The sequence below is a fragment of the Sorex fumeus genome, unplaced genomic scaffold, assembly GCF_029834395.1.
Source record: "Sorex fumeus unplaced genomic scaffold, SorFum_2.1 ptg000006l, whole genome shotgun sequence".
Lineage (NCBI taxonomy): Eukaryota > Metazoa > Chordata > Mammalia > Eulipotyphla > Soricidae > Sorex > Sorex fumeus.
The window spans coordinates 35,726,739-35,741,537 of NW_026606063.1; the positions used below are offsets into that span (position 1 = coordinate 35,726,739).

The 14,799-nt window shown below is 43.1% G+C and overlaps 1 protein-coding gene across 5 annotated transcripts in view; it reads right to left on the reverse strand.

The window, feature by feature from the left end:
• Positions 1–14,799, reverse strand: part of SNTG2 (syntrophin gamma 2) — a 440,849-nt gene that overhangs the window by 28,208 nt on the left and 397,842 nt on the right. For 4 of the 5 annotated variants that reach the window (XM_056124862.1, XM_056124854.1, XM_056124872.1 and 1 more), the window contains one exon: positions 589–681. The exons of the other annotated variant lie outside the window; for it this stretch is intronic. In XM_056124862.1, coding sequence (XP_055980837.1) covers positions 589–681 — 93 coding nt within the window. The remainder of the gene's footprint in view (positions 1–588; positions 682–14,799) is intronic. 5 annotated transcript variants of the gene reach the window in all.

Below are 14,799 nucleotides of genomic sequence, written 5' to 3' on the forward strand. Positions count from 1 at the left end.
GGTGGATGCATGCACTCTGCTTACATTCACTCTTCATTAGCAGAATATATTTTTTTTCAAAAGATGTAAGGCATCACTTTTGCTTTATGTGGGTAGAGCATTTGGCAGCATTTATGTGGTGAGGTGAGTGCCCAGGTCTCTCAGAGATCAGGAGAGAGTGGTTTGGTTTCCCAGGCTCACTTTCATGGCCAGTATGCCTGGACTCCATCCTGAAATGGGCAATTGAGGACCTGCACCAAGTGTGGCCCTGGTGGCCTTCTCACCCCAATGCTACACTGGGTTTTATATCAGGCAACAGTTACTAGTGCTTTTTAGTGTTTACTTTGGTTGCTAGGTCTTATTTTCTGGATGATATCAGAGAAACCCTTATGGCTGGCTCCCACTCACACTTGTCTCAGCGTCTGACCAGTGTTCACTAGAAACCTGAGTTTCTTGTTGGCTCTTGGAAAGCAAATCAGCTGGGAAGGTTCCACTTATGCACACCAGACTAGTGACTGTTGGGAGCATCCCACCTAGAGATTGGTACTTCTGAAATGTCATAAGGGACATTACTGAGAGAGTTAAAACATGGGCTGGTGGACATCTTACCTTTGTCTTACTGTCAAAACAGGTGAATCCCAAAGCAAAATCCACGGTGAAACACAGGATTTCTCCTTGCCAGCTGCAGGTGTATGTTTTGGACTAGAAAAAAGTATTAATTTTGAGAGAGCATTCTTCAATAATACATGTAACATTCATTAGAGAGTACAGTTTTCCCCCCGGGATCAAAAGATAATTTTAAAGTCCTGACATGCAGACTACAATAAGGAAACTGGAGGTCGTTGGGTTACACGGAATCTGGGAAACATTCTGTAAACAGACCCACCTTTCTTGTGTTTTGTTCATCCACAAATATTTTTTGTACAAATATTTTTTGTAAGACTTGGGCCATTTCTACATGTCTCTCTATAGCTAAAAAGAGACAAAAGAGAACTCCAGAAACTTCTCTCTTCCAAAGGTGTTTGAAAAGTCATGCCAGTTTATTAATTTTCTTTTGCTAATTCATTGCAAAGGACTGAGGTGCAATACATTCAATATAAGTGCCCAGCAGCTAAATTTGTAGTCAAAATTGCACACCAGTGGTAATCTTCACGTGGCTCTTTCTTGGGAAACACTGAGAAGAATAGTTCATCATGAACAACAATAGCAACAGTGACAACAGCAAAAAGTGAACAAGAATCCTCACAGGAGGCCCACAGTGGCTCCTGTTCCACTGGTGAGGCAGTTTTGGTGACAGACGTTGCAGGAGGATAAAGCAGAACACTTGGAAAGCTTTGTCTCTATGGTACTGACACTGGGAGTCTTGAGTGCACATACACATGGGGGCTGGCTCCCTCCCTATGTATCTTATGCACACACACACACACACACACACACTCACTACATACATTCCATACTGTGAAGACCTACTGTGCACACAAAAGAGTAGAACACATTGTACACCTATACCACACACATCACATATACACACATACACACATGCTGTATACACTCACATACATACACACAATATTCAACAGACACAGGCACCCCCCTCTCCACACACACACATACACACACTTACACAGAGGCAGAACACATGCCTCAAACACATCCCCAGCATGTGGGGAAACAGCTTAGAAAAAAATGCAGAGATGTGTGCTTCCCATCTTGGAGACCATGCCAAACATGAAGTTTTATTAAGAACTTGTAAATGTCAGATTAAGCACCATCTTAAAAGCTGCTGTGCTGAACTGGCAGTGAAATGTGTCCACTCAGAGGGAAAGTCATTGAGTTGTGCAGGGAATACATCTGTACCATCTGGGCCCATCAGTCCCTGGAATCTGTGTTTCTGAGTCACCAGGTTTGGGGAAATGTCATTGTTATAATGTCCAGCATATTTGAATCCTGTCTCTTTTCATCCTCCTGGAAATCCAGTGGCACAAACATCAAACTTGCTATCGTCCAGCGGATGTCTTCACTTGTTCCCAGCCTGCTCTCTCTGTTAGGGGCACTGGATAATTTCAATTGATCCATACCCAGTTCACTGACTCTTCACCACTCTGCTGGAGATCTCAGCTGCGGAGCTTGTTAGTTCAGTGACTGTAATTTCCATTTCTGAAACTTCTACTTTGTTCCACTTTCACAGAGGAACACCTTGCTGCATCTTTGGATTTCTCTGCCTAGATTTTCTAGTTACTCATTTGTTTCAAAGTGTTTGCACTTGCTTTTGAAATATTTTCATCAAGACTGCATTTAATATTTCTCAAGTGATTCTAACATCTCTGGCATCTTGATTTGGCATCTATTTATTTTTTTAAAACTAGGTTTAAAATATCCTAGGTTCTTCATTGGAGCAGCAATTTTTCTATTGAAACCTGATTTTTTTTTTAATTTGATGAGACCCTTGGACTCTTTTAAACCTTCAGCTTAAGGAGCTTTTGCTGATGTACTTTCAGCAGAGGAGGGTCCACTAGATGAAGGATGGTTCTGGCCCAGAAACTCTTGTTCCCAGCTGGATCTCTTTGCTGCTGGGTTTAAGAGGAGTTTTGATCCCCTTCTCGTCTTTCTGAAAATCACACCTCTGCATTCCTGACAGGCTCAGTGGAGAAGAGTGAGGGGGAAACTCATTCCTGACACCCTGTCCCTGCCTCTTAGTACTCAAAATGCTTGAGGGGATTACCTCAGATTGGCAGGGTCTAGGCTGCTCTGTCTCTGTGGAGGGACTGGGTAACCTGGAAGTCTCTGTGGTGTCTGTGTATCTGTGTCGTTCTAGTTCATTCAATCTTGATCCTACTAAGCCTCTGGCTACACCGAGTGGGAACCACATAGGTCTTTGTCCCTCATCTTTTCAGACTGCCAACTTGTTTGTCTTGTATTGGACACTTGAAAGAAAGTACAGGCTCTCAGTACTTTATGCTCCTTATGCCCCAAGGCCCCTAGCTGTTGGACTCCTGTCCATGCCCATTGTGGGGCCATAGCTTGCTCATGTCACACTCCAACAAATTCACATTTTTCAAAGCATATTTAATCATCTGGGGCGGTGGCTCAATTGGCAGACTTTCATGTGGGATCCTAGGCTTGATCCCTGACATCGTGTGTACCCTTCCCTAGCACTGCCAGGTAATGACCTTGACTTGAGCTCTGGGGTCAAGATCTGAATTCCCAAGAACTTCATCATGTGGAAATGCAATAACAACCTGCAATAACAACAATACCTGAACAGTCAAGCTTACTTGTTGCGTCAGTGGTCAATATAGGAAATAATAATCTAGTAAAGTTATTATTAAAAAATAAACTTGCTACTGAGGTTCCAGTGTAGTATTTTAGATGATATCTGAAATCTTGGAAGTATTGCCAAGGGATTTACTTCATTACTCTATTTAGAGACAACCTGAGCAAAGCCAGGTACAGTAAACCAGGAATGGAGACTGTCACCATTGTGCCCAAAGGTATAGTTCACACAGGACAGACTACTCAGGGACCACAGCCATCAGTTCTAAGACTGCCCCATGGAAAGCTCTGTTCACATTCGCTCAGGACTGAGTCCACTGACGACCCCTTATGGTTTAAGTGAGAGCCTGGCCTGATAAAATCTGCTGCTTGGAGCTCTGGTCGATACCTATTCCCTGGGGGTGAGGAAAGAAAGTTCCCTCAAAGGAGCTCAGGGAAAGAAGAGTGGGAGTTTTCACTGGTTGCTTACTGGCTGGAAGTCCATGTGTCCACCTTTCTGGAGAAGCATTTGAAGAGAAATTGATGCTTGAATTGAGCAATGAGAAGATAGTTGGAGAGCCTAAGCAGTTCTTCCATCTGAGAGATCCCAGCTCCATTGTTTAACGGCCCCCTGTGAGAGAACCCCTACTCACTCATGAGGATTTCTGTCTTCAGATTCCATAATCAGGGAACCTTTAAATACCTTCATTTAATTTTTGAACAACACCGCAGAAAATTAAATGTGCTACAGTGGCAGAAAAAAATCAAGATAATAAAAGACTAAAATAGCTTCTCATAGGACAGTAGATTGTGAACTAAATTAGGCTATGATTTAAAAAAAAGGCATTAAATAGCACATTCAAGTTCATTTTCAAATATGTTTAAAAAATTCACACCCTGGTATCATTAAATAAACAAAGACATGAATATTAGCCTTTTAAGTGTTACAGAGAACATGCACAAAGTATCTAAATAAAGAGGCATAATTAATAAAAGAGCTAATGGAGGGATTCTATTTATTCACCTGTCTCTTGGTGGGATGAGTGTTAACACTTATGGAAGTTGGGCTGGAGTAGTAGCTGGGGCTTAGCAGGACGGTTGGCTGCCTTCACAACCTTGTTTCAAGTTCCCAGTTGCACGCCTGCTGATGCCTTGACGTCAGTGGAGATGCTGAGCTGCCCTACATCTGTTGAAGGATTTGACCTTTAATTTTAGTCTGGAGGTCACTGAGTCCCAGGAGGCCAAATCTTTCTTCAATCCTGGGCACAATGAATTGTGAAAGGAAGCTAACAGAAAATGCTTCAGTTCACAATGAACGTCAGAAAGCTCTGAGTGGACTCCACAAGGATTTTTTTCCTACAGCACTTTAGAGCAGTTATAATAATAACACTGCAATTTACAGCATACTCCTGTATGTCAGGACCTTGTTATGTACTTTGCATTAAATTTCCATGGTGACCTCATCAGGCAGGTGCTTTGGTTCTCATTTATCAGGTGGGAGATGGAGTCTGGCATTAGCACAGCTTGCCCCAAGGCAGAGGTGACAGGCTGGGTGTCTAATAGCTGCACTCACTGCTTCCACAAAACATGCATTTGCATAGCAGGGCTGGGTCTCACATTGCTCATACATTGGTCCTTATAGGATGGCAATGTCCCCAAAAAGATATGCTTGAGTCCTCAACCGCTGCCTGTGAATGTGCCTAAGCTAGAAATGGGGGCTTTGGAACTGTCAACAAGGTAATTTGGGGGGGCATACTCATTCAATGGGGTCTTACAAAAAGAGCAGATATAACATGTTCTTGTGTTTTGTGTCTTTGGGGGGCATACTCATTCACTAGGGTCTTCTACAAAGAACAGATACAAGATGATCCAACATGTTCTGTGCTCCGTTTATAGGATTGAAGCAGATAGGAAGGAAAAATGGGTCTTTTCTTTGACTCTATGAACACAACTGACTGTAAGCTTCACCATCTTTCGTAAGCATGAAGATTTGTTCTTGATTGCTGTCTCAAAGACCAGGGCTTTCTTTTTTTCCTCTAAGCAAAAACAGGAGCGATAGCACAGCGGTAGGGTGTTTGCCTTGCACGCAGCCAACATGGCTGACCCAAGTTCGATTCCTCTGCCCCACTCGGAGAGCCCGGCAAGCTCCCGAGAGTATCTCGCCCGCATGGCAGAGCCTGGCAAGCTCCCCGTGACGTATTCGATATGCCAGACACAGTAACAACAAAGTCTCCAATGGAGTCGTTACTGGGCCCGCTCGAGCAAATCGATGATCAATGGGAGGGCCTTTACCTTTTACCTTTAATTTTTCACAAATCTGTATTTAATTTTATTGAATCACTGTGATCTAGAGCATTACAAAGCTGTTCATGATTGGGTTGCAGCCATACAATGTTCCAATACCCATCCCTTCACCAGTGCAATTTCTCAGTTTCCCTCCCACCAACTAATGCCCCCAGTTTCCCTCCCACCAATCACTCAGGCCTCCCACCCACACCCTAGCCTGCCTCTATCGCAGGAACCTCTCTTCTCTCTCTTTTTATCTTTCATTTTAGGCATTACAGTTTGCAATACAGATACTAAAAGGTTATAATGTATATCCCTTTGCCTCTTTCAACACTCAGTTCTTATCCCGACTGATCACTTCCAACTAATGTTGTCATAGTGGACCATCCTCTATCTTAACAACCTTCCCCCCATTACTTTTGTGGTAATTTCCAACCACTGACCAGTCCTCCTGGCTCATTTTCAACTAGGGCTTTCTTAGAACGGTGTTTTGTTTCCTAACCCTCAGCTCAGGAAGCTTGCACTGGGCTTCAAGTTTTCCTTAGAGGAGCCCAGGGAAGGCTATTCATGCATGTAGGTGAAGAAATGGAAAGTGCAGATATTCAGGAGCTTCCTGCTATTCCTTTAGGACTGGGGAGGCTGTTGTTTGGCAGGCAGACTGGGGTCATCTCACTTTATACCACAGGGAAGAAAGATTTTCCAGGCCACACAAAAGAAGTCTTGGGTGAGTAAAATATGTTTCTGAAAGGCACTTAGAGACTGGTCTGCTGCATTAGTGCCAACCCTGCCCCACCCATGCGCAGAGTAAAGAGGAAGGACACCCCATCCTCTCCCTGTGTTCACTGCCATCTTCACAACAGGGTGATTTAGTCCCACTATGCAGGATATTCTTTGTGAACTTCATGGGTGATTAACACCTATATAGTGACAATAAAAGCATCAGGTGAGTACCACACAACAAATGGATTATTGATTGCTTTGGTCACTGCTCTTCTATCAACTGCTGTGGTGAGTAAATTGACAGTAACACAGTACTGGTGAAATTAGGAAGTTTCCTAAGTAGAAGTCACAGATGAAGATATCTGCATAGCTAATCCTGACAGGGGAGGCTGTGCCCTCCATAACTGTCACTTACAAGCAGGTTGAATTCCCTTAAGTCTTTGCATCTGGGCTACTTTATATTTTCCATATCATTATCTGATGCCACTGGGAAATGAGGCTAAAACGGAGACATATTGTAGGAACTGCTCCAGGTGACTTATTGAAGGGGACATTTCCTATTAAAAGAGTCACTATATGGAGCTATATAAGTTTCTGCACCTTTGGGGAAAAATTATTCTGGGAAGATGATGCTATCCCAGTAAATGGGGACAGGACTCCAGGGGCCAACTTCTGTGTGCAGACCCTGTGATGTCCTTAGAAACACTGACGCATTAACAAGACACCCCTTGCACGCGTGTCCATTTTATTCCCCAGGGGGAGTTGAAAATGCCAGGATTCTGCTGTGAACAGTCCATGAAGAACAAAAACACAAAAACAGCTACAAGGAAAGGGACTCTGACCACCTCAGCATCACCCATCCTCAGTCATTTCTCAGCATATTATCCTCTCTCCCAACCTTTGGCACTGGAGACAGAGCAGGTTTTAGCTGCCACATTTCAGTGAAACAGGAGGAGCCAAGAGACTGCACATGGTGGCAAGACATAATGCTGGCTTATCTTCCATGTCTTTGCCTCTTCCATGTGCAAAACAGTAATCTACAAGGAGAATCATCTCAATGACTGGTGGGTGGTAACACTGCACCACTGTCCTCCTGCTGTTCATCGGTTTGCTCGAGTGGGCACCAGTAATATCTCCATTGTGAGAATTGTTGTTACTGTCTTTGGCATATAGAATATGCTACAGGGAGCTTGCTGGGCTCTGCCTTGTTGGTGGGATACTCTCAGTAGCTTGCTGGGTTCTCTGAGAGGGATGGAGGAACTGAACCCGGGTCGGCCGCGTGCAAGGCAAACACCCTACCTGCTGTGCTATTGCTCCAGCCTTAAAGGTGGTACTGCTATACATCCAAATCACAGACCCAACAGTACTGAAAACTGAGATCTATACAGCCACAAAACTTTGAAATGTGTTTGTCAATGTAAGGTGGAGGAGGGGGAGGGAGCACGGGAATACTGAAGAGGAAAGTTAACACTGGTGGTAGGACTGGTGTCTTAATAGTATAAGCCTAAAACCCGACTATCAATAACTTTGTAAATCATGGTTCTTTAATAAAAAAATTGAAAAAAAGTGATATTGTAAGTTTAATCTCCTCCTTTAAAAGTTCTGCAGTTTATTCAACAAAGGAATCAACTCCCTTTCTAATAGCCAAAGTCTTAGAATTGCATTTCCCAGGATGCCGGAGCAGTGTGTTTAATAATCTTCCTTGGAAGTTCTCACTTTACCTGATTACTCACTAATATCTGATTATTCAAATGATTCTCTTTGCTTGTGAGATATGCTGATGTAAATATCAATTTGAGATTGTTGTTGTTTTAAACTACCAAGCAGTTTTCAGGCAGTTTGTGGGTCTATTCACATGATACAATGCCTATTGGGCCAGAAGGTTCAATGCTAGGGTCCGTGGATTGGGAGCTCCTGGGGTCCAGTGGTGCTGAGCCCCAGGCTCCAAGGCTATACCCAGCAGTTCAAGAATAGTTGGCATGTGGTTCCAGAGTTTAAATGGTTTCTCTAATATCCATTCTTTGCATATGCTCCTGAGTACTGAAGCATCTCCTTATCCATAATATTAGGTGTCAGTTTGTTTTAGGATCATGCTCACTAGGGCTTAGGGGACCATTTGGTGCAGAGATTAAACATAGAACTCACAGGTGCTAGATCTTGCCACTTTAGCTGTTTTCCTAGCTTGTCTATATTAGTTTGAAGGACTACTGTCTTTTAGGCTAATGAGCAACTAGAATGAGCAGACATTAGAGTTACTCCTTGCATTCTCTGCAAATTTCTTTGGTCTAGATAATAAGTTTTATTATCTAGATTAAAAATAGAATCATCTGTCATTACAGTTTGATCATTTTATACACTCAGTTTCCTCTGAAGGTAGCTAAAAGTATTTCTGTTTTGCAGATGGAAAAAAAAGTTTATTTTTAAATTTTTTATTTTAGTCTCTGTGATTTACAATTTTACAATACTGTCAGTGGTAGACTTTCATGCATACGATATTCCAACAGCACACCACACCTCCCCACCAGAGTGCCTGTATCCCTCTAGCATTAGATTATTTTAATGCTTTACTATTTCAATTACTTAGATGCATGAAATGTGTCACATTATGAGAAATTAGGTGTCTTGAATTTGTCTTCCCCTTCTCTAATGGGGAAGGAAACACGGGAGAATCTGAGGCACGGGTGCGCCCCATACTAGACTGGATTTTTCAATGTGCCATCCTTGTGATCCTTTCCATGAGCCAAACAGATCCATGGATGTCTTCCAACCAGCCGGTACAAGATAGCAGTGTTAGAATCGGAGGAACTAGCAGTGTGCAAGAGTGATCAGAGGGAGTCAGGGATGAATGGTAAGCTTAGTGGCCATGGTGGTGGTGATGCTCTAAAACACTCATGCCACCTGGGTTTGGTCCAGGTGAGTTCCAGCCTGCTCAGAGGCATTCTGAGTGTTCTTACCCCATCCATACAGGGTGCAAGTGGGCCACGGTAAAGGCTGTCCATGTGGTACTATAAAAGCAAGAGGATCACCTACCAGGCCATCCTCTGATTTCACCACATCAGCAAACACAAGGAAGTCCTTAATCACACAGTCTTTCCTCACAGAAAAACGCCTTTCAAAGACCTATTCTGGATATTCAGACACAAATCCCATTTGAAGTTAAAAAAAAAAAAAACAAACAGGCAAAAGATCTTTCCTGAGGATCACTTTGGAATGAATCTGGAAAATTAACAGAAGTAAAATGGAAAGACCCCTAAATATGTGGAAACAAAATAATAGTAGACAACATCTTGGTCAAAGATAAAAATAGGAGGGAAATTAGGAAATATATTGGGAGAGTTGGAAGAAAAGACTACGTATTAAAACTCTGGGGTATAGTGACTGCAAAACTAAAGGGAAATTTTGGATTATCTGTGTTCACACCTATGAAGAGAGATTTCAGTCCGTATCCTGAGTTTACATCAGGGGGCAAGAAAAAGAACAAAGCTAGCAGAAGGAAGGGAATGCTAAAGATGAGAGTAGACACACAAAATAGAGAAAGTAGACTTATGCCACTTGATTGTGCATTTACAATGTTGAAGATGGTAAAGTTGTCTGTTTGCTATTTAGGAAAGAAGTGGGGAAGGAAGAAAGATAAAATTTTCTGGGTGACACACCACTGGAAAGGTGGACTGGGGAGCCAAGGATATGATGTGGGGAGAAGGGGCTACACGTGGAGATGGGATGGTGCAGGTAAGGAGCTGTGTCCCCTAGAAATGCAGAGCCAAGTTTCTGCTTTGTCTGGCCACCATATGACTTAAGATAGTAGAAAGAACCCACCTGCACTGTTCACTGCTATTCCCAAGCATCCAAACATAGTTGCTCCCTGTTGCGTGAGCCAAGATAACAAACATTTGTTCAACACTCACCAGCCACATGCCTGGACTGCTTAGTCTTATAAAGACTCATCACTGACAATACCATTTGGGGTGATTTTTTCCCTATCATTGTCTCTTTCTTTTGTTTTTGGCTTTTTGGAGGTGTTCCCCCTGACTCTACACTCAGGAATTACTCCTGGTGATGCTCAGGGGACCATATGGGATGCCGGGAATAGAACCCAGGTTGGCCGGACGCAAGGCAAAGATCCTATCCACAGTGCTATTGCTCAAGCCCCTCATTGTCTCTTTATAGATAAGAAAATGAAGGCAAATATGCTTTCAGAAATTAGTCCAAGACCCAATACTGGCAAGTGGAAGAGTTGGGATTCAATGCTGGCTTCTTCTGGGAGCTTATGCTTCAAGACAAGTGCCACGAGGGAGGCCTGAGTGAAGAGTTGCTAGTTTGGTGTTGGAGTACACGGAGCTTAGGTTTATCAGGTTGTACCCATCACAGTGCTCCCGAGTCATTTCTATTACTTTGTCTGTAACTATTTCTTTGTGCTCTCTTCCCCAACCAATTTGTAAGGTCTCATCCTTCTTAGACACTGAAGCTGTACTGTGAGTTAATAATGCCTTTCTCCTCTCCTTATGTCTTTTGAATAGTTTACCTTAATACAATGGCCTTTTTGTATAGATACAGGAAGACAATATTAAGCTTTATAATTTAGGATTTAATTGGCTTTGAATATTATTCACTCCCGGGCATCTGCTTTCTCAACTTAAGCCTCAGTTGCCCTCACTTCTTAGCACCCCAAAAGCAGGGTCCCGACGTGGGACTGGATGGAACCAGGGCAAGCCAGTAAGTTATGTGCTACCCTGGCATCACGATGGGCCAGGCCAAGGTGCCACGATCCTTAACTATAGATTAAGAGTTTGATCATAGGCAAATGCTGTCTTGATCCAAAAGTAAAGATGAGACTAGGACCCTGCTGCTAGGAATAGGAAAGCTATCTGGCCTGAGCACTGCAGTCTGAGATCGAGATGGCCCTAGGGGAGCAATTTTATAAGCTCAAAGTATTTCTTACTGTGTCCATACAAAATGATTTATTTTATGTATGCTTATATGTTGGTCGGACAAGGAGAGGAGAAACACATCCAGGGAAATCTGTTCTAGGGTGGGTTGATCTGTCCAGAAGCAGTTTTCCTATGTGTCCTGACTAGCTTGGATGAGACTGAACCTTTCTCCCCTCCAAACTGCCTTCAGTAAATGATTTCAGTATATTGAGGCAGTTTCCCTTATCTCACAGGAACCTAGCTGGTCTTAGGTAAGCAGATCTCAGGTGCTAAGCCAGGCCTGATCTTGGGGATGTAGATACCTGGCTCCAGGCAGGTTGATCTTTGAGATGTAGGCTCCAAGCTTTAGCAGACTCGTCTTTGATGTGTTAATCCAAGTAGCTTGTAAAAGGTGAGGCCAACTATGTATGTTTGCTGCCTCAATGTTCTTTCTGTAACTCCTTTTGATGACATCATTATATTGGCCCTTTAGAGGTACCATGATGTATATAAGGGAATTTTCGGGGCTCTTTGGGGGGCTCTCTCAGGGTGCATGTGCTTGAGGACTCCTGAGGCCTCCATGACATACATTTCTTGCATGTAATAAACTGCTGCTAAGACCAACCAGCTTAGCCCTCGTTTTCTTCCTTCACCTGACCATCGCCATCGACCTCCGTGGAGTGGGGAAACGGCCTGAGACTACCAAATGCGGGCGGCAGGAGAGATAGGCCGCTGCCCTCCCCTTAGCCGGTCCTTTTTGTGTGTTTACACAGTTTGGGGTCTCAGAGTTACAAATGTGAAGAGCCTTCTTTTCCTCTATTAAGTAGCCAGGACAACTGCGGAGGGAGTCAGTATCTTTGCAGGCCTGTGTGTGGAAGGCAGGTTACATGTTTGTTTCTGCTGCAAGGACTCTTAGCATAGCAATATGGAAAAGCGGCCTCTGTGTGGGATTTTCTCCCTAAAACCTTGGCCTGCAGATGAGAATTTAAGTGCTCTCTACAAGGAGGATGCTATTTATAGTTTCTGCATTTAGCTTTACAATCAAGAATATTTCTTTGCTTCAGTTTGCCACCCGGTGCTGATTACTTCTCCATACGGCTGTGAACACCCAACTCAGGGCTGCTGAGAACACAGGGAAGGATCGAGATTTCCTGAATAGCAATGCCTGCCCTAAGCACCTAGTTTCTTGTGAACAGGAGATATGGTAAATATATTTGTCAATTCTGGCTAGGTATACAGGAGCATCTGGGGAGCAGAGAGGGAGAAGATGTACAAGAACTCACCAATTGACCTGCACGGGCTTAGAAAATGCACGCACATCCTTTGCAAGCTTTGTGGGTATATAGCAGCACCATTTCTCCTTTTCCCTAGAAGCATTACTGTAAAAAAAGTAAACAGCTGAAAAGGTGTTCTCTACTTTGAAACATCTACAAAAGGACACCGATGTAGAGAATTGTGACCTAGTGTAGTTTAAAGCCATGAGTAGCAGAGGGAGCAGTGTGGGCCAGTCACAGCTCGTCTGGAACCACACTTTTTTTTTTCAGTGTGGCTGTTCCATGCTGGAGTACAGTCTCATTGTCTAATGCATAGACTGCAAAACTAATTTTGTGTATTTTCCCCTTTACAGAAAATAATGTTACTTGCTGCCCTTCCTGCCAAGAATTCTTGCTTTAAATGAACATACAGAGCTGTACAGGGTTAATATGCTTTTCCTGTGCATGATCTACTTCAGTTCAGTCCCCTGAAACTGTCATATGCAATCCCTAAACCACCACCAGGCGTGATTACTAAGCACTGAGTCAAGAGTAAGCCCTGGGCATTGTTGAGTGTGGACCAAAACTGCAAAGAAAAGAAAAAGGGTTGAAAGAACAAATAGAAAGCACTTCAATTGCATCTCAGGATACTAATACCCCTGATATTATTCCAGTACCTCCAGGGATGTACTAATCACTGTAGGAGACACTAGTCTAATAGATTTTGCACATCCAATGGAGCAAACTTAGAAATAAAAATGACCAAATATTAGGAAAACACAATCCTTTCTCAACTTAAGTTCTGAGCAATGTAGAATCTCAAAGATGCCCACATAAAAGATAAGTGGAAGCCCAGGTTACTTTCTTCAGTCTGCTATTTACTAGCCCAAGATAGAATCAGCTCTTTGTCATGGGAAGACTAGGTACCAAGGCTGGCTCTGTCTGTCCTGCCAGTAGAGGAGGTGTTTCTGTGGTTTGTTATCCATAGTTATCCTTAGGGATGGGAATACTGTTAATTACCTCTAAGCATTTCTATGACTGGGTCACCAGGGTTTTCACAAACTCCTTATTTCAGACTTTGGAAAATGCACAATGGACATGGTTCTTTTAGGGAGCAAGTAATGGTAAAATATCAACAATCAGGAAATTTATTGAAAAATATTCTGCAACATTTCATTTCCCTGGAATGAAACAAACACATAGGAAAGGTTGAGCTAAGTGATTTAAAAATATAACTGAATCTTTTAACACAAACGTGTTGGCAAAACAAAATGTGAATGACATACATGATATCCTTTCAGTAACTCTATTGGAAGTCATAGTGCCTAAAAGAAAAATGGGAGAGAGAGAGAAAGAGAGAAGAAAAGTATCTGCCATAGAGGAAGATGGGGGAGAGGTGTAGTGGGAGGGAAACTGGGAACATTGGTGGTGGGAAATATACATTGGTGAGGGGCTGGTTGTTGGAACATTGAATGACTGAAACACAATCACGACCAACTTTGTAACTGCATCTCAAGGTCATTCAATTTTTAAAAAGTGTGTGTGTGGGAGGAAAATATATAATATGGATACAAAATTTGGAATTACTAATTTCATTGACAGGGCTAGAGCGATAGCACAGTGGTAGGGTGTTTGCCTTGCACGCGGCCGACCCGACCGACCTGGGTTCAATTCCTCCGCCCCTCTCAAAGAGCCCGGCAAGCTACTGAGAGTATCTCACCCGCATGGCAAAGCCTGGCAAGCTACCCATGATGTATTGGATATGCCAAACACAGTAACAAGTCTCACAATGGAGACATTACTGGGCCTGCTAGAGCAAATCGATAAACAATGGAAGGACAGTGACAGTGACAGTGATTTCATTGACAGTGACTTTACCTTTCTAGTTGTTCTATAAAACATCTTTTTTTTGTTTTTTTTTGGGTCACACCCAGTGATGCAGAGGTTACTCCTGGCTCATGAACTCAGGAATTACTCCTGGCGGTGCTCGGGGGACCATATGGGATGCTGGGAATTGAACCTGGGTAGGCCACATGCAAGACAAACATCCTACTCGCTCTGCTATTGCTCCAGCCCATAGAAAACATATTTAAATGGGCATTTAAACAATAGGATGTCTCCTCTTCCTCCTCCCCGCCTTCCTTCTTTTTTGATTTTTGGGCTATACCAAGAGGTGCTGAGTGCTTAGTTCTGGCTCTGTACTCAGAGATCAATCCTCTTTGTGGGGCTCAGGGACCATATGGGGTTCTGGGTATTGAACCCAGGTCTGTCATGTGCAAAGCAAGCACTCTACCCACTGTACAATTACTGTGGTGCAGTTTATTCTTTTTTGGCTCAAGCATGCATGATATTTCTATTATATGGATCTTTGTATGAACTTTAAAGGAAACTAATTTGGAATC